The following is an 18,686-nucleotide window of genomic DNA, read 5'->3' on the forward strand; positions in this document are numbered from 1 at the left end:
TCAGATGATCGGATCCGAGTTATCTGATGGAGTTGTGGGATGACTCGGTCGAGAACCCCCATTTCGTCCTGACTCGCGCACATGCTTGACTTCAGCTTTCTCCCCTCCATCATCATCCCGTGCAGCCAGCGTGTGACTGGCGGCATAAAGCCCGAAATTGCTGACTGATCCGAGACTGTGACCGAAGCGCGACGGTGTGTTTTGCGGTTGACACACAGAATCCGCAGTCTGCGTGGGGCGGGCGGGAATGTTGTCCATCGCGTCACCTAGCCACCCCATTACTGTGCTATTCTATTTGCACCTTGCCGTCTCGCGCGACGACTTCAGAGGCTGCTAGACTGTAGTGGCTAGCAGTGGAGCCTTTGGCTCTGCTGTGGCGATTCGCTTCTACAAGTACGTAAAGCTTTTCGCGCTTCTTGCGCGCGTTCGGCGGATGTCCAGTCTCAGGTCCCTACCGTACTGGTACCGGTACATGGTACCTAGAATCTTAGCAAGATCCGTCGACTTGCCGTCATGCGTAATCTGTCCAACGCTGTCTTTGATGCGAATGTACGACGCCACGACCTGTAGACGACGACGCGCTCACCACCCCGATCCAAGGCAGCAATCCACATTCTCATTCGTAGCAGCCGGTCGCAGAAACCAGCCCTCAATACCATCATCGCCCTTGCTCTCGTTACGTTGATCACGCTCCCTCACACGTCGTCCAGCAATACCCACACTCGTGTTATGGGATGACCTTAGTAGCTCGATTCTCAGGAGCGGCTGTGGCATACCTACCAACCAGTGCTTGACGCGCCCTCGACAAGGGAAGAGAACCCGCTCTCACGTGTATAGCAGCCTTGGATACCTCTCTAGGTACTTGTGAGAAGGTACTCTGGCCTGTCGACCAATCAGTGCGCTGCCGTTTCTCATCACTCATTCATGCCTGCCAAAAGGCATTGACTTGCAAACATTCAAGTGCAGCTGCTCAGGGCGCCTTTGCATCGAGCGCACTTCGTGTTGACTGCGCAGACGTGTTGTTGCGTAGTGTGGCTATCGAGCATCTTGAGCGTTACCAGTACCTACCATCTCCAGGTACAAAACCTTCCTAATTCGGACTCCTCAAAATGGTCCACAGCAACGTCGCATCCAGCCACCTATCCATACTGAATGAACACCCGGCCACCCTCGAGGGTCCACTGCTTCTACACGACCTGGTTCAATCAGATTCTGACACACCCGCCATTGACTTCCTGGAAAACGGAACGAAGAGGCGGAAATTTGGCTACAAGAATCTGCATAGTTTGAGCAATGCTCTAGCCGGCAGAATAAACGAAATATCGGCGAAGCTCGAAAGTGCCTCTCCTGTCATTCCGGTTCTTATCCCTCAGTGTCCAGAACTATACGTAGTCTTGCTTGCTGTACTGAAGGCTGGCAAAGCATTCTGCCCACTTCTCCTGGATACGCCTGCCGAACGTCTCAACTTCATCCTCCAGGATATATCTGCCGATTTCTTCATTACACTGTCACATTGCCACGAACAATTGCGAAATAAGACAGATCTACAGGCCATTCTCGCGGATCGCGAACTGTCCGAGGCTTCTTTGGCGGAATCGATTCTGCCTCATGCTAGGCCACACGACCTAGCCTATGTACTGTATACGAGCGGGTCCACTGGGCTTCCCAAGGCTGTGAAAGTCTCACACCGAGCCGTCACTCAGAGCTTATTAGCGCATGATCGACATATCCCACATTTTGCACGCTTTCTGCAGTTTGCTGCGCCTACCTTCGATGTATCCATCTTCGAAATCTTCTTCCCTTGGTTCCGTGGACGTACGTTGGTCAGCTGCAGTCGAGCACAAATGCTTGACGATCTTCCCAGATGGATCAATGAGCTTGAAATTGACGCTGCCGAACTCACACCGACAGTGGTCAGCAATCTCCTTCAAGGAAGATCTAGTGTTCCTGGGTTGAAGTTGCTCCTCACAATTGGCGAGATGCTCACTCAGCATGTGGTGGATGAATTTGGTGGCGATGATTTCAAGGAGAGCATACTATGGGCAATGTACGGTCCTACCGAAGCAGCGATTCACTGCACCCTACAGCCGCGGCTATCAACTCGGTCGACGATCGCTAACATTGGTTTCCCCCTCGATACGGTTTCGGCCTTTATCATCGCAATATCAGAAACCATCGTTTCTGCGGGTGTTCGCATACTGCCTGCTGGAGAAATAGGAGAACTTGCAATCGGTGGACTCCAGATTGCTGATGGATATCTCAATCGCTCGGAGCTGACCGCCGCAGTGTTTGTCGATCACCCACAGTATGGTCGCATATATCGAACAGGAGATCGGGCGAGGCTACGCAGCGATGGTTGTCTAGAATGTCTAGGCCGCGTCACGGTTGGCCAAGTCAAACTGCGTGGCCAAAGAGTCGAGCTTGGGGAGATTGAGCAAGTCATTATGAGGATCAATGGATGTCGCACAGTTACTGTAATGATTATCGACGACCACCTTATTGCCTTCTGCACGATCAATCCAGATACAGTATCGCGATCAATGATGCTCGACTACTGCAACAACTGGCTGCCAAGCTTCATGGTACCGTCAGACATTTGCTTCATAGATAGGGTACCTCAGCTGCCATCAGGGAAGATCGATCGGGCTTTACTAAAGGCCCAGTACAAGCCCAAACCTTTGATCAACGGGGCATTTAAGCCGACTTCAAAAGATTCAATCGAAAACACAATCGTACGACTACTTCAAAACTATACGAAGGTAGAGATCGAATCGCAGATGAGTCTCGCTGCCATTGGAATAGATTCACTCCAATCCATTAGACTCGCATCCGCATTGAGGCGAGAAAGATTTGACCTGAGTGCAATAGACGTCCTTCAATCTGACACGGTCGCCGATCTCTTCGCCAATTGCAAAGCTGTTTTACGCATCAATAGTGAGAGCACGGCAAATAGAAAGAATTCACCAGACGCAAGCTACAATTCAAAAATACCGCATGGCTCGGACGGTACATGTACACGGAATAATGTTAGCGAGATCAATGGCGCATCTGGCATGAACGGTACGTGTAAATCCAATGGCACATACACAACGAATGCCATCAACATCTCAGACCTCATACGCCCGGTGGACAGCGCTTCTTGTACAAGAGCCAACGATACATCAAATGGCGATCATGGCATCCGCAACAGTGGCCACCTTGATACGACCTCATCCCTCCCCCCGCACCTTGAGAACCAGATCACACGAACACTTCCTTGTACTCCATTACAGGAAGCTATGCTCGCGGAAACATCCACTCGTTCCAAAGCGTACTGGAATTGGATCGAAGTGGGACTCTCATGCCCTTACACATCGTACACTGAGATTCGCGATAGCCTGCTGTTGATTTGCCAGAACAACGAGATCCTCCGGACAGGGTTTGCACCAGCTACCGATCATACCAGAAGCTATATGCAGGTAGTTTGGGAGCGGTTTTCCTGTTCACAGATCCGCAAGGTCTCAGGATTTTCTCACTCTCGTGCGCTAACGACAGGAGACGCATTGCTCCGTCCACTGAACATAGATATCAGGATGGACCCGGAAGGACCGCGGATTTTATTCAAGTTGCATCATGCAATATACGATGGGTGGTCATTTGAACTCCTACTCCAAGATCTCCTCAAGTATTTGCACAAGAAAGAAGTTGCGCCTCGACCACAATTTCAGGATGTTGCTCAACACTTTTCCCATGGTATCTCGAAGCACGAGCGTGCCCAAGCAAAACTGTACTGGAGTAAACAATTTCTTGATTTCGTCCCTACTACACTCTGGAACTACAACGGTAAAATCTTTCACGGGGAAACCCTTCGGCGTTTCTCCCAGAAATCGCGGGTCAAGGCCAGTTTATTATTCGAAAAAGCTCGTGAACTTGGCGTGAGCCCCCAAGTATACTTCCAGGCTGCCACCGCATTTCTTTTGTCACGGTATACAGGATCAGACGACGTGACGTTTGGAAATGTTGTGTCAGGGAGGACGATTCCTGTCACAGGGATAGAAGAAATCATCGGGCCTTGTATAGCCTCGCTGCCATGCAGAATGAATCTCGGAGACGTCCCTCGGGTCCAAGATCTTCTAGAAATGACCCAGCAACTGAATCGAAAAAGCTTAGAGCACAGTGCATACCCGTTGCGCGAGATTGCGAAAGCGGCTGGTGTGGAGCCAGGCACCCGTCTCTTTGACATCCTGTTTGTCTGGCAGCAGCCTCTTGCCAACTGCAGTGACGATACGCTCACTACCAAGATCATCGATAGCGCCGACGACTCTGAGATGAAGCTTACACTCGAGTTTGAGACCAGTCAAGACTTCATCTCTTTCCGCGCCACCTACGATCCTGCCACTATTCCAGAGCAGCAGATCAAGTATTGGTCTCTTCAGATTGATGAATTGGTGTCATCGTTTCTGAAGAATGCCACATGCACGATGTCTGCCATCGATTGCTGCTTCACTGCATCCTCTCTTTCCATCGCAAACCCGAGTCCCCCTCAAGAACATTTCCAACATGGTCCATCACACGCCGTTGAAAATTGGGCTATGAGCGATCCAGACCGTGAGGCGATATGTTTCGGACATCTTGTAGATGGCATCATGCAGGTGAAGGAAGCGGTCACATATGCGACTCTAAACACACGCGCAAATCAACTTGCTCGCAGTCTTTCCGCTTATATCACCCAGAAGGATCAACTGATTGGAGTCGTTTTGGAAAAGTCTGTAGACCTCTACGTCTCAATTCTTGCAGTGCTGAAGCTTGGATGTGGCTACCTACCACTTGTGCCTGACACGCCGACCGAGAGGATTTGCACTATCATGCAGGATGCCAATGTTGCGCTTTGCATCAGTTCATCCCTCTTATCCACATACCTACCACAGATCCCTTCTTTGACTATTGTCAAAGTCGATCTCATCGACATTGGATTGTGGTCTGACAGGAACCTCGAAACCGCTTACAATGGACATCACCTCGCCTACGCCATCTTCACAAGTGGCAGCACTGGTACACCAAAGGGCGTTCTCGTGACTCAAGATAACCTAATGAGTAATCTACAGTATCTATCAGGCGTCTATCCGTATTCGACAAATGCGAGACTTCTACAGGCCTGCTCGCAAGCCTTCGACGTTTCTGTGTTCGAAATCTTCTTCTCTTGGTATGTTGGTATATGCTTATGCACAGCTACGAAAGATGATCTGTTTCATGATCTCGAAGCTTCTATCCGTCGTCTTCAGATCACACATCTAAGTCTCACACCAACCGTGGCAGCTTTGGTAGATCCCAAGAACGTACCAAGAGTAGAATTCCTGGTAACTGCCGGTGAAGGACTCACGGAACATGTTCGAAGAAAATGGGCTGGTCGCGGTCTTTACCAGGGTATGATTATCCAACGGAATTGCCTTCGTAAACTGACAGAGGAATAGGTTATGGTCCTTCTGAGACGACCAACATCTGCACTCTTCGACCCTCTGTCACAATTGATGACTTGATTAATAATATTGGGTCGCCGTTCACTAACACGTCCGCTTTTGTAATGGCCCTAAACGGCGATTCGATCTTGCCTCGTGGTGCTGTTGGAGAGCTGTGTTTCGGAGGCATGCAGGTGTTTCGCGGTTATCTCAACAAGCCCGAACTTAATGCCATGAAGCTTATAAACCACCCTACGTACGGCAGAATTTATCGATCTGGTGACATGGGCCTTATGTTGCCGGACAACAATATCCTCTCTGTGGGCAGGTCAGATGACCAAGTCAAGATTCGCGGCCAACGGGTCGAACTCCGAGAGATAACTTCTGTAGCCCTCGATGTCATCGGGGTTCGTGATTGTGTGACCTGCTTACTGCCGGGCCGCAATGACAGGCCAGCCTTGGTCAACTTCTGGGTGCCAAAGGATACCATCTGCCAGACTTATCAACTCCTAGATACGAATGAACACCAAGCTACCATCTCAAGAATGTTCGACACATTGTCTTCCAAAATTCCGTCGTACATGGTCCCGCTGCATTTCATACCAATCTCGCGCCTCCCCATGACCACACAAGCCAAAATAGATCGACGAGTTCTTCAGAGAACGTTTGGAGCCTTGACAGCAAAAGAACTGGCCGACACTACAAGTTATCAAGATGAAAGCGGGGATGTATCGCAATTATCAGAGTGGGAACAATCCGTGGCCTCTATCTTGAGCAGAATTCTGTCGTTGCCGATCCATGACATCAGAAAGGGAACATCATTCTTCAATCTCGGTCTTGATTCTGTTTCTGCAATAAGATTCTGCAATGATCTCAAGCATACAGCAATAGCGAACTTTTCCGTCACTACAGTCCTAAAGAATCCTAGCATAGCCCGATTATCCACGATAAAAGACAAGCAGCTATCACCTAAGGAGCAGAAAAAGTTTCCTCCGATCAATTTCCCCCACATGTTTACAGTGGACGAGACCTCTGCAATCGTCTCAACTTTTGAGAAACGAGGATCGCGAGTCGCCCGAATCCTACCTTGCACACCCCTTCAAGAGGCGATGCTTTCAAGCACTAGTTCAAGTTCAGGCTCAGCATATTGCAATGTCATGATCTTCAGGGTGAATGGCGATTTGGAAAGACTTCAAGAAAGCTGGACGTCAGTAATCCATCGGCACGAAATCCTCCGCACAGCTTTCATGCCTACCAATTATCCCTCACATGCTTTTGCCCAAGTTGTGTTGGAACTTTCGACTTCAAAATGGCATTCAACCTCTGTAGGCACAAATTTAGAGTTGTACATTGAGAAGACTATATCAGCTCTTCTCACTGCGCATGAACCGCCAATATATCTCGCTATCGCGCGTGAAGGGACCTTGTCAAAGCTGGTCTTCGGCTGCCATCATGCCCTGTACGACGGTAGCGCTATTGCGTTACTCCTCGAAGAGATCCAACTACTGTATACAGGCACCGCCCTCCCTCCTCCCATACCATATGATTCATATTTACAAGCGATGCTATCGCAGGACCTCAAAGAAGCTGATCGATACTGGGGCGCGTTACTGAGTGGTTTTGAGCCTACCTCTTTTCCTAATCTGACGGGTGCAAACACTGAGTCCGTCGGACGTCCAGCTAGTGTGATGAAGGTTCTCCAACCTCTTGGGGAGGTACGTCGGGCCTGTCAAGACGCTTCTACATCTTTATCATCCGTCGTCCAAGCGACTTGGGCGAAGCTCTTATATTTCTACACAGGCGAGTCCGATATATGTTTCGGAAATGTCGTAAATGGACGCAATCTGCCAAGCGCTGACATTCATCGTCTTGTGGCTCCTTGCTTTAATACTCTACCTGTGCGAGTTGACTTCGACTTCAGACAAACAAATTCGGACCTGGTCGGACTGACGCATGCGCTCAACATCGAGATGCTTGCATTTCAGCTAACACCTCTCCGTTGGATACAAAGCAAAATACTCAGGGACGGCGGCCGCCTTTTCGACACACTCGTCATCCTTCAGCAACCTGTTGCTAGCTTAGATGCTTCCATTTGGACACTTGAGAAAGATCTTGGCGACATGGACTTACCTATTGTATGTGAAGTCCAGCAGGACGAGACTGAAGATTGTCTGAAGCTCGTGCTTCATTATAATACATCGCTGCTGTCGTATACGGACGCTATGGTCGTTGCAGAGACTTTCGACCATACACTCATGTCACTACTTAGATTGCCTCATGCCTCGGCCAATGACACTGTTAGTATTCCTGAATATCTTCGAGCAGAGTCCAACTCGAAGTTTCAGCGCTGCAAAACAGAAGACCCTTACCTACATACCGGCTTCGAAAAGATAACAGCCGCCAATCCCGAACAAGTTGCGTTGGACTTTCTGCATCTGGATAAGACTCGGACGACTTGGTCATTCAAAACATTAAATGACAGAGCAAACGCCATCGCGAATACGCTCATAAAAAACGGTGCAGTACCTGAAACTATTATTCCTCTCCACTGCCCCAAGTCCCCGCATTTCTACGCTAGCATACTTGGTATACTGAAGGCTGGAGCGGCATTCGCCCCCATTCATCCCGACTTGCCAATGGCCCGCAAAGAATTTATGCTCAACGAGCTGAAGCCGCGCATCATCCTATGCTGCACTGGTTCAGCCATTCAGCATGACGGAGCATTTAGCCTTGATGTGGAGCGTATTGACTACTCTCCAAAGGAAAACCCTGTTATTCACGGCTTGAATACCAATAGTTTGGCGTACTGTCTCTTCACAAGTGGCTCCACAGGTACACCAAAAGCGGTCAGCATGGAACATTGTGCCCCAATCCAGACGATTGCAAGTTCCAGACCTTTAGTTCCATGGAAACCTACATCCCGTCTGCTACAATATGCCGCTGTAACATTCGATATGTGTTACTTCGATTGTTTCCTCGCTTGGACTTTAGGATTCACTCTTTGTGCTGCAGAACAAGCACTTTTACTGAACGAATTACCAAAAGTCATCGACACCCTGGGTGTTGAACTGCTTGACCTCACGCCATCAGTTGCAGCATCGTTGCGGAGATCAGAGGTACCCAGTATAAAATGGCTTTACTGTATTGGTGAAGCGATGTCACCGGAAGTGATCAAGGAATGGGGCAGTACATGTGTCAATTCCTATGGGCCTACCGAGGCCGCGTTTTGCACGACAATTTTCACAGCCTCGGGTGAGGCCAACACTTCAGTCATTGGAAGGCCTTTCCCAAGTACTTCATTTGCCATTTTACCTGCCAATGCGGACTGTCCACTACCAGTACTGAGTACCGGCGAATTGTATATCGGGGGCACACAACTAGCACGCGGCTACCTAGGTAAACCCGAACTGACGGATGATCGTTTCATCCACATACGAGGCCAAAGGTTTTACAAAAGTGGCGATATTGTTCGAATGCTGAGCAACGGCAATTTCGAGTTCATTGGTCGTGCAGATGATCAAGTGAAGATTAGGGGCTTAAGGGTGGAGCTTGGTGAAATTGACCACGCACTTCGAAACTCTTGCCCCGATATCAAGACTATAGCTACGCAGATTCTGAAACGGGATAAGGCGTCAAGGGAGCAGCTGGTCGCATTCGTTGTGACGAAATCGCCATTGGGTCAAGAGAAAGAGTCCAATATGAGAACACAACTCAGGGACGCAGCTATCCACCAGCTACCTTCATACATGGTACCTCAATTCTTCATCTTCATCGAAGCGGTTCCAAGGTCAATGGCTGGCAAGATTGACAAACATGCACTCTCCACAATTTTCCGCGACCAGATCGATAAGGACACCGTCGCCAATGGCAATGCCAAGCAAGGAACAGAGCATAACTGGACACATCTTGAAGGTCAAGTCCGTACTATTCTTGCGGATCTATCCAAGATTCCAGTTGAGGACATCGGCCCAGTGACTACAATCTACCAGCTTGGACTGGACAGCATTAGTGCAACCCAAATAGCAGCTGTCCTTCGGGGCAAAGGTCATATAGTGACAGCTAGCGATGTCATGAAGTACGCCACTTGCTCGGAAATCGCTACACGGATTGGTCAGGATGGTTCAGCAAGATTAACCGCATTTGCAAATTTCGACTTCGGGGCCTTTCACCGACAGCATGAACAGTCAGTGTCAAAAATCTGCGAGATTGATCATAGCAAAATTTGCGCCATTCGACCATGTACACCACTCCAAACGGGTATGCTGTCACAATTCATCGCGAAGGAAGGATCTGTTTACATGAACTATCTCCGTCTGCGACTAGATCATCGTGTTGACGTGGGAAGGCTACGGGATGCATGGACCGCAACGATGGGTCGGCATGAGATACTTCGATCTGGCTTTGCCCATACGAAAAACCCTGAGCATCCATTTGTCATGATCACATTTGACACAACTGCTGTAAATTTACCATGGACGGTAGATTCAAGATCGGAAGCCCTTGATGTGTCCGAAGAATGGATACACGAGCACCAACGGCGTGCCTTGAGCAAATTTCATGAGCCGCCATGGGCAATTCAGGTCAGCCAAACAAATGGAGATCGATACCTCAATCTGGTCATTTTTCATGCTCTCTTTGATGCACAAAGCCTCCAATTGATTTTCAATGATGTTGCATCGGAATATGGGGGACAACCGAACTTGTCACCTTCTAGCTTGGAACCCGTCATTAGTGGTATTCTATCTCTATGTGATGAAAAAAACAGAGATAGCATGAGATTCTGGACCGCACTGGGGAAGAAAGTCAAACCGTCCCGATTTCCTAACTTATCGTCCCTAAGATTAGACCCTACGCCACCCACGATTTGTGTCAAACGATCAGCAAGCGCACTCATCGATCTTGAACAGGGTTGTATGAGTGCCAATATCACACTACAGGCCGCTGGTATATCGAGTTGGCTTTCGCTGCTTTCCGCATATACTGGAGAAGATTCAGTGACTTGCGGAGTTGTGCTTTCTGGACGTACCTTTGATGCTGCTGAGAATGCCATTTTCCCTTGCATCAACACGGTGCCCTTTACAATCGCCACATCGACCGATCAAAGGGAAGTGCTGAAGGCGGCAATGTCATTGAATGCACAGGTTCAACAGCACCAGTATATTCCGCTCAACAAGATCCAAAAATTGATGGGCTATGCGAGCGAGCCTCTCTTCGACACAATCTTCGCCTTTCAGAAGTCGCCTAAAGAGGAGCTCGCCCAAACCCTTTGGGAAATTGTCGACGAAAGGGGTACTATTGAATATCCATTATCTATTGAGATCGAACCAAAGCAGGGGCACTTGGAGTATCGCCTTACTTTTCTCCCGGATGTGGTACCTCGCGAGCAGGCTCTCCTCATTCTCAATCAGATGGATTATTTGATGGAGAGCTTCATCTTCGATCGATCCATACCTGCAAAAGAAGTCGTCAGTGATTCCAACCTCTACTCCATCACGCCCGCGAAAGAGTCGAAACTACCATCGGAAGCACACTTACTGCACGAGCTGGTAGAGCGAACCGCGGCAAAATTCCCTTCTCGTATCGCACTAGAATTTGCACATTCGATACACAATGGTCGATTTTCTGTTAGGCGCTGGACATACGCCGAGCTTGATGCCGAGGGGAACCGAATTGCTCATCTCCTCATCTCTTGCGGAGTTGGGCCAGGTATGCTAGTTGGTGTCTGTTTCGACAAATGTCCCCAAGCTTCATTTGCCATGCTTGGCATACTCAAGGCTGGTTGTGCTTTCGTCGCCATCGACCCGAGTGCTCCAGCTGCACGTCAGGCATTCATCGTCAAAGATTCTGATGCTCGCGCAGTATTGTCGAAGTCAAGCCAGTCTTCCCAGCTGGGGATCGAAGCCCACATACCGATCCTGAACCTTGATGAGATTACAACTAGCTCTCTCTCGAGCAGAAAGCCAATGCTTCAGAGAAGCGTCAGCACACAAGACCGTAGCTATTGCTTGTATACCAGTGGCACCACCGGTACACCAAAAGGATGCGAATTGACACATGAGAACGCTGTCCAGGCAATGTTGTCCTTTCAACGCTTGTTCGCCAATCATTGGGATCCAGACTCACGCTGGTTGCAGTTTGCCTCATTTCACTTCGACGTCTCAGTTCTTGAGCAATTCTGGAGTTGGTCAGTAGGTATCTGCGTGGTGTCGGCGCCCCGAGATTTCATCTTTGAAGATCTTGCAAATTCCATCAACGCTCTTGGGATAACACACATCGACCTAACACCCAGTCTGGCCCAGATATTACATCCGGACGATGTGCCAAGCCTATGTAAAGGTGTGTTTGTTACTGGTGGAGAAAGCTTGAAGCAAGAGATTCTTGACGTATGGGGGTCAAAGTCTGTGATCTACAACGGCTACGGGCCGACAGAAGCTACGATTGGGTGCACGATGTACCCTCGTGTTCCGACCAACGGCAAACCGTCAAACATCGGGTGGCAGTTCGACAATGTGGGATCGTTGGTGTTGAAGCTTGGCTCAGATCAACCGGTTCTTCGAGGAGGCGTCGGCGAGCTCTGCGTGACAGGCAAGCTCGTAGGCAAAGGTTATCTCAACCGCCCAGATCTCACTGCCGAGAAATTTCCATATCTTGAGCGCTTCGGGGAACGAGTCTACCGCACAGGTGACCTCGTGAGGATACTGCACGATGGATCCTTCGACTTTCTCGGCCGTGCGGACGATCAAGTCAAATTACGTGGTCAAAGGCTGGAGGTTGGTGAGATCAACTCGGTGATCAGACAGTCGAGCAGCGACATTGCAGATGTCGCAACCCTAGTTCTCAAGCATCCGAGACAGCAGAAAGAACAACTTGTCTCCTTCCTAGTTGTTGGAAGCCAAGCGAACCGTCAGACAGAGCTCTCTTTCAGCCGAACACAAGAAATATTGCGAGCAAAAGAAGCATGCCACGACAAGCTTCCATCATATATGGTCCCAACTCACTTCGTGTCACTCACTAGTATGCCACTGAACATGAACAACAAGGCTGACGCTAAGCAACTGAAGAATCTCTTTCAGGGTCTCTCGGCTGGCGAATTACAAATGCTGTCGGTTACTTCGGGCACAGGGGACGACTCATGGACGAACACTGAGCAAGCAATTCGTCGCGTCCTCTCACAAACTCTGGATGTTAGTGAGTTGAACATGGATAAAGACCAAAGCTTCTTCGAGCTAGGTATGGACTCTATATCCGTGATTGCTATTTCAAGAGCCATGAGAAATGCTGGCATGGTGAAAGCAACTGCCTCCATGGTCATGAAGCACTCCACCATCCGCCGTCTAGCGAAGGCATTAAGAACTACCAGACTTTCTAGTAATGATCAGAGATCAGTACTGGCTGCACAACAAACCATCTCTGCCATTCACCATCGTCATCGAAGATCTGTCGCACAAACTCTATCCATACGCTCTTCATCGATCGAGGTAATCGCGCCATGTACACCTCTTCAGCAGGGTATGATCGCACGATCGCTCGAGAACGACTTCGGCTTATATTTCAACACCTTCCAATTCAAGCTCAACGAGAGCATTGATGCAAGGAAACTGCAGCTTGCCTGGTCACGCGTAACCGAGTACGCACAAATATTGCGTACGGTGTTTGTCAATACCGAGGACGGCTATGTTCAGGCAGTGCTGCGTAAAAAGCCACTCGTCTGGTCCACACATGCAGTCGCGACAGATGCTTCTGTACGTCAGACATTGGATCATGTTAAGAACCAGTGGCTGTTGCGCAACCGTAATGAACTACAACAGCCTCTCGAACTTCACATGCTCACAAGCCCGAGCGTAAGGCTTCTAGTTGTCCACATCTTCCATGGACTGTATGACGGTCACAGCATTGAAATTATGATCAGCTTGGTGTGGCAGGTGTACAACGGAGGAGAGCTTACCGATCCTATCCCCGACTTTCACACTGCCCTCGTTTATGGCCCGTTACTGACGCAATCTGGGGCAAAAGACTTTTGGCAGAATCATCTTGCGCAATCGTCGTCCGCACCATTTCCTGGAACATCAAGTGAAGGGCCGGTAGTAGCATTACCGGTGAGAAGCGTGCGCAAGCTGGAAGGTCTGGCATCATTCGATACCATGCGGCGAAGACTGAATGTCACGGCGCAAGCGATTGCGCAAGCTTGTTGGCTGAACGTGCTGCAAGAATACACGAGGGCAGTAGTAACCACGGGGCTCATTGTCTCAGGACGCAGTATCGATCTTGAGGGTGCAGACCGCATCATTGGTCCCTTGTTCAATACCATTCCGTATCATCACCAGGCTCAGGACGGCGAGTCATGGGCATCGATCATCAAGAGAGTCCACGACTTCAATGTCGCTGCTCATCCATATCAGCATACACCGTTGCGAGATATCACGAAATGGTGTAGAAGAGGTGGTGACCGAGGGCTCTTCGAGACGCTCTTCGTTTATCAGATCGTTCAACAAACAGAGGATTGGTCGAAGAACAGTGCATGGGAGATCACCGACGGAGATGCCCTGGCCGACTATCCACTGGCTCTTGAAGTAGAGCAGTGGTCGCAGGATGCTTTGAAGCTGACTTTGGTCACGCAGCAGCATGTCCTAGATGAACAAACATCGATTACGCTTTTGGACCGGTTCGAGGACAACTTGCGTATAATCTTGACAGATCCATACACCGAAGTCAAGCTGCCGGCTGGAGTAGAAAATAATTTTGATCAGAAGCTGAAGAGAGAGAATATGGCGGATGGTTTCGCCCGGCCAATGGACTTTGCATGGACGAACACAGCCACCAAAATACGAGAGGAGGTTGCTAGTCTCTCTGGCATGGAAATCGGGGATATCAGTGAAAGAACATCTATTTTTGAGCTAGGTCTGGACAGCATCGATGCCATCAAAATCTCGTCGAAGCTCAAGAGGTGCGGCATCGATCTTCCGGTCAGCGCTATCATGCGAGGCCTTACCATCGCAAGCATGGTGCAGGGCATGGCAGAGGTAGACACGCAAGTACATGATCGCCCGTCATCGTTTTACATTGATGAACAGAAGCGCCTGCTCACAGGTTACCTGCAACGACACGAAATCGATGGTGTAGCCATTGAAAATGTTCTCCCTCCGACGCCACTCCAGGAGGCCATGATAGCTGAGATGCTCGCGTCTGATTACACAAGGTACTACAACTTCGATGTGCTCAGTGTAAAGCACGACACGGACAAATTAAAGTTGCGGGATGCTTGGTCGCAAGTGGTTGAAGCTTCACCCATTCTGCGCACGGGTTTCGTTGAAGTAGATGACCCGACTGTTGATTTCACATTCGCGCAGGTCGTGTATCAGCGACCACACGAATTTTGGTCGCATAAGAATACCGAGACCGATGCGGACTTTACAACACTCCTTGACCAGTTACGAACCGATGCACTGAAAACCTCGGTATCCACTCCTCCATTTCGAATACTACTTGTTGAGGCTCCTCGACAGTCCTATCTGGTTTTGGCAATTGCGCATGCACTTTACGACGGCTGGTCACTTGGTCTGCTTCATTCGGATGTCCATCGCGCATATTACGACGAGCTCGAACGTCGGCCAAGCTATGCCAACCTCTTGGCAGACATACTATCAACTTCTGGAAAGGATGCAGCTGGCTTCTGGCAAGACTATCTCTATGACGCAAAGACGGGTGTATTTCCGAGGCGAAGCAAAGGTGTAAAGTTGGGCAGAGCACTTGTGCAACGCCATGAACAAGTCAGCTGCGCCTCTCTAATTCAGCTTACCGCGTTTGCCAAGAAGAACAATGTGGCTCTTCAGACTGTTGGACAGGCGGCCTTTGCAATGGTCCTTGCTTTCTATACAGGATCCTTGGACGTGACCTTTGGATCTGTTCTGTCTGGGCGAGAGGATGAAGAGACAGCCCAGCTCATGTTCCCGACCATGAACACGGTGCCGATCCGAGCGATCTTGCATGGCACGTGCAATGACATGCTTCAATACATGCAAGACAATTTCAGGAGCATCAGAGAATGGCAACATTTCCCACTGCGCAAAGCATTATCACTCGCCGGAGTTGGTGCGGGTCTGTTCGAAAGCTTATTCATCTACCAGAAAAGCTTGGGAGGGACGACATCCGAAGTGGAGCGTTTGTATACAAGTATGGAGGGTTACAGTGATGTGGAGTATCCGGTATGTGTAGAAATGGAGGTTGTAAACGAAAGACTGGTTTGGCGATGCGCCGTGAAAGAGGATGTTCTTTCAGACGAAGGGACGAGAGGCTTGCTAGGCCGGCTTGATGAAGTGCTCCGACACATCATGCAGAGCCCCGACAGTCCAGTCATGTCGACCATGGAAAGTGGCATTTCCCTCTGTGGGCTACCGGCGTTTGTTGAAAACGAGAGAAAAGCCGTCCCTGTCAGATTGGAGGCAAACACAGATGACGACGGAATGGCACCAGACGCGCACACGACTCGGACGATCAGGGAAGTCTTAGCCAAGGTGTCCAAGACGCCAGAGGATGATATAACAAGCGACATGACCATTTTCCACATGGGCCTAGACTCGATTAGTGCCATCAAGGTGTCCTCACTACTTCGTAAAGAGGGCATCAGCCTTGGTGTGGCTGACATGGTCCGAGCTGGCACCGTGGACAAGATGGCCAATATCATTGCCTCACGAACAACGACAGCAACGAAGACGGTTGAGGATGGTGAGCACTATCGATTGACCATTTCAGCGGCGTTGCGAGCCCTTGACCAAGCAAGCATCCTGGAGGAAGCCAAGATTGATGCAGCCAATGTTTGTGATGTGCTACCAGCATCTGCAGGACAAGTTGACATGATTTCAATGTGGCTAAACACCCAAAGCGGAAGCTTCTACTCGGATTTTGACTATGAAATCGACGGATGCGCAAGTTGGGAAATGCTCCAAGAGTCGTGGTACGATCTTGTTGGGGCGAATCCGATTCTGCGCACGGTATTTGCGCCGACGCAGAACGATGAAACACCGTTTGTACAAGTGGTACTGCGCCAGACGACCGGCTTCATCGTCGATACAACCCATCATGACAAGGATGACAGTCGAGCAATGAGGGAAGCTGCCAGGTCGAGACAGCCATGGGCACACCTCTTTGTTGCCAGAAGGCAAGACGGCTGGGATGCGAGACTGAGTATCCATCATGCGCTGTACGATGGCGTGAGTCTGCCTCTTCTGATGCAGCAGTACAAGCGTATGTGCAATAGTGTGGCAGCACCTGCAGCGCCCACCGACAGCTTTGCCGAATGGATGGCGTATGCTGTTGCAAAATCTACCATGGACAAGCGCAAAGCCTTTTGGATCGAATACATGCACGACGTGAGCAACAAGGGCTTGTCGCAACCCTGCGAGACGGCTAGGGAGAAGACGGAAGTGTTCCGACCAGGACTGCTTCAGACGTCAGGCCTCGAGGCCATGGTTCGGAAACATGGTCTATCCGCACAGGCAATCTTTCTCGCCAGCTATGCGAAGTTGTACGCTAGGATGACGGGCACGGCCAGCGAAAGCGATGTCATCATTGGAGTCTACCTCGCCAACCGCTCGATGCCCATTGACAAGATTGCGTCGGCCGCAATACCGACTGTCAAGATGCTGCCGCTCCGGATAACATCACCACAGCAAAGTGCTATACTGGCATTGGCCGCTACCATTCAAAGGGATTTGCAAGACATCAGCGCGCCAGAAAATACCTCGGCAAGCCTGTACGAGATTTGGCAATGGACGGGAGTGCAGATGGACACATTTGTCAATTTCCTGAGTCTGCCGGTCGAGGATGAGGATGAGGACGACGAGTTGTACAGAAGTCATTTGCATATTGGCGTGCAGCCCAAGAAGGCGTGGGAGGAGCCGGTAAGCCGGGTGTCGAGCATGGAGAGTGTGGAAAGGAAAGGGATGCAGAGCAAGTTGGCGAATGCATCTGTGAATGGAGCCTATCTTGTAAGTCATGGCGTGTATGGGGTTGGTGTAGTGGTTGAGGTGGATGCTAATGTGGAGACAGCATGCGATTGATGTTGAAGCCAGCATTCGCAATGGTGCACTGGATGTCGGTGTCTTTGCACCCACGGCCATGATGAGTTTGGGAGAGGGAGAGAGGATGGTTGAGGATCTCAAGAGAGAGTTGGAGGGTGTGTGGGGGTAGCTACTGTAGCGGGAATTGGACAAGGGCGTTGAGAATCTCAAGAGAGAATTGTAGAGGGTGGGGGTAGCTACTGTAGCGGGAGTTGGACAAGGGCGTTGAGAATCTCAAGAGGGAATTGTAGAGATGTTTTTTTTGGTCATCTGGTAGGCGTATAGGGAGTTGGATATGAACCAGTGTTGTGTGAATCGTACACGAGGACTTGTTTTGGGGCAATGAGTGGTATCGTAGTCGCGTCGAATCTGAACACGACTACATCAAAAGGAAACAGGTTAGTGCTGACGAGGAATGATGATGTCGTCTATAGTTTGTCGGAGTACCATGTACCGTGCCCACGCAGTAGGTGGCTAGCCAAGGTTTGTGGTGTTTCAGAGTGGAAGTGAGTGTTGAAAAGGCAATTTCGTACAAAGGGTCGGGCGGGCTGGCGAACGTTTGGTGGCTGGGAATAGACACGAGACGATTTCAGGTTGTGGTATTCTCTGCCAAGGGCATTGCTGCGACCTGTTTGTTTCGGAGGGCAGTCTCGTGTGTTTGGGCGCGGAGAGGTGCAGCTGTGTTGATGAGCAAGCACAATAGCGATGAGGTCATTACACTCTTTTCTTCTTCTTTTCATTCTTCGCGTGCAGAGACAGCATTGGTGAGGGAAGAGGAGATGGTTGGGCGGGGAATGGATGGGCTGATGACACGTGGGCGGACCGGGTTGACGGAGATGAGGCGGGTAGGGATATGATGGAAGTCTGGACTGGACTGGACGTCTGGAAGCATGAAGAAATGGCAGAGTGCCAGTATCTCCTACTTGGGAAGCAGGATGCAGCCCTGTCGAGGGACATGGCCAAGTGAGTGCAAGTGGGAAGAGGAGAGTATAGAGTGGTTGTCCATTCACTTGCCCTGTTCCATGCTGGGTAGATTTTGATTGCAAAGACAGGAACAGGCAGGAAGGAGGGGCGCGTTGGGAAAGAGCGAAGCGCGCAGGGATCGTCCCAGCCCCTCCCGACGCGGCTGCAAGGTACAATGCAGCCGTTTCCGCTGATTGGCTGGAGAGGACGAGGGAAGCCGAGGGTGCACCAT

General features: G+C 50.1%; 3 protein-coding genes across 3 annotated transcripts; 2 read left to right on the forward strand and 1 right to left on the reverse strand.

The window, feature by feature from the left end:
• IAQ61_008639 (uncharacterized protein) lies at positions 1 to 258 on the reverse strand (the record flags this gene model as incomplete). Its single annotated transcript, XM_066098060.1, has 1 exon — positions 1 to 258. The coding sequence occupies one exon, from the start codon at positions 256 to 258 to the stop codon at positions 1 to 3; it is 258 nt and encodes an 85-aa protein (XP_065951969.1).
• Positions 259 to 1,109: 851 nt separating this feature from the next.
• Positions 1,110 to 5,450, forward strand: IAQ61_008640 (uncharacterized protein; the record flags this gene model as incomplete). Its single annotated transcript, XM_003843162.2, has 1 exon — positions 1,110 to 5,450. The coding sequence occupies one exon, from the start codon at positions 1,110 to 1,112 to the stop codon at positions 5,448 to 5,450; it is 4,341 nt and encodes a 1,446-aa protein (XP_003843210.2).
• A 110-nt stretch (positions 5,451 to 5,560) lies between these two features.
• Positions 5,561 to 17,491, forward strand: IAQ61_008641 (uncharacterized protein; the record flags this gene model as incomplete). Its single annotated transcript, XM_066098061.1, has 1 exon — positions 5,561 to 17,491. One exon carries the CDS (start codon positions 5,561 to 5,563, stop codon positions 17,489 to 17,491), a length of 11,931 nt encoding a protein of 3,976 aa, XP_065951970.1.
• Between the last annotated feature and the right edge of the window lie 1,195 nt (positions 17,492 to 18,686).

This window comes from Plenodomus lingam (assembly GCF_022343315.1).
Source record: "Plenodomus lingam strain CAN1 chromosome Unknown contig_44, whole genome shotgun sequence".
Lineage (NCBI taxonomy): Eukaryota > Fungi > Ascomycota > Dothideomycetes > Pleosporales > Leptosphaeriaceae > Plenodomus > Plenodomus lingam.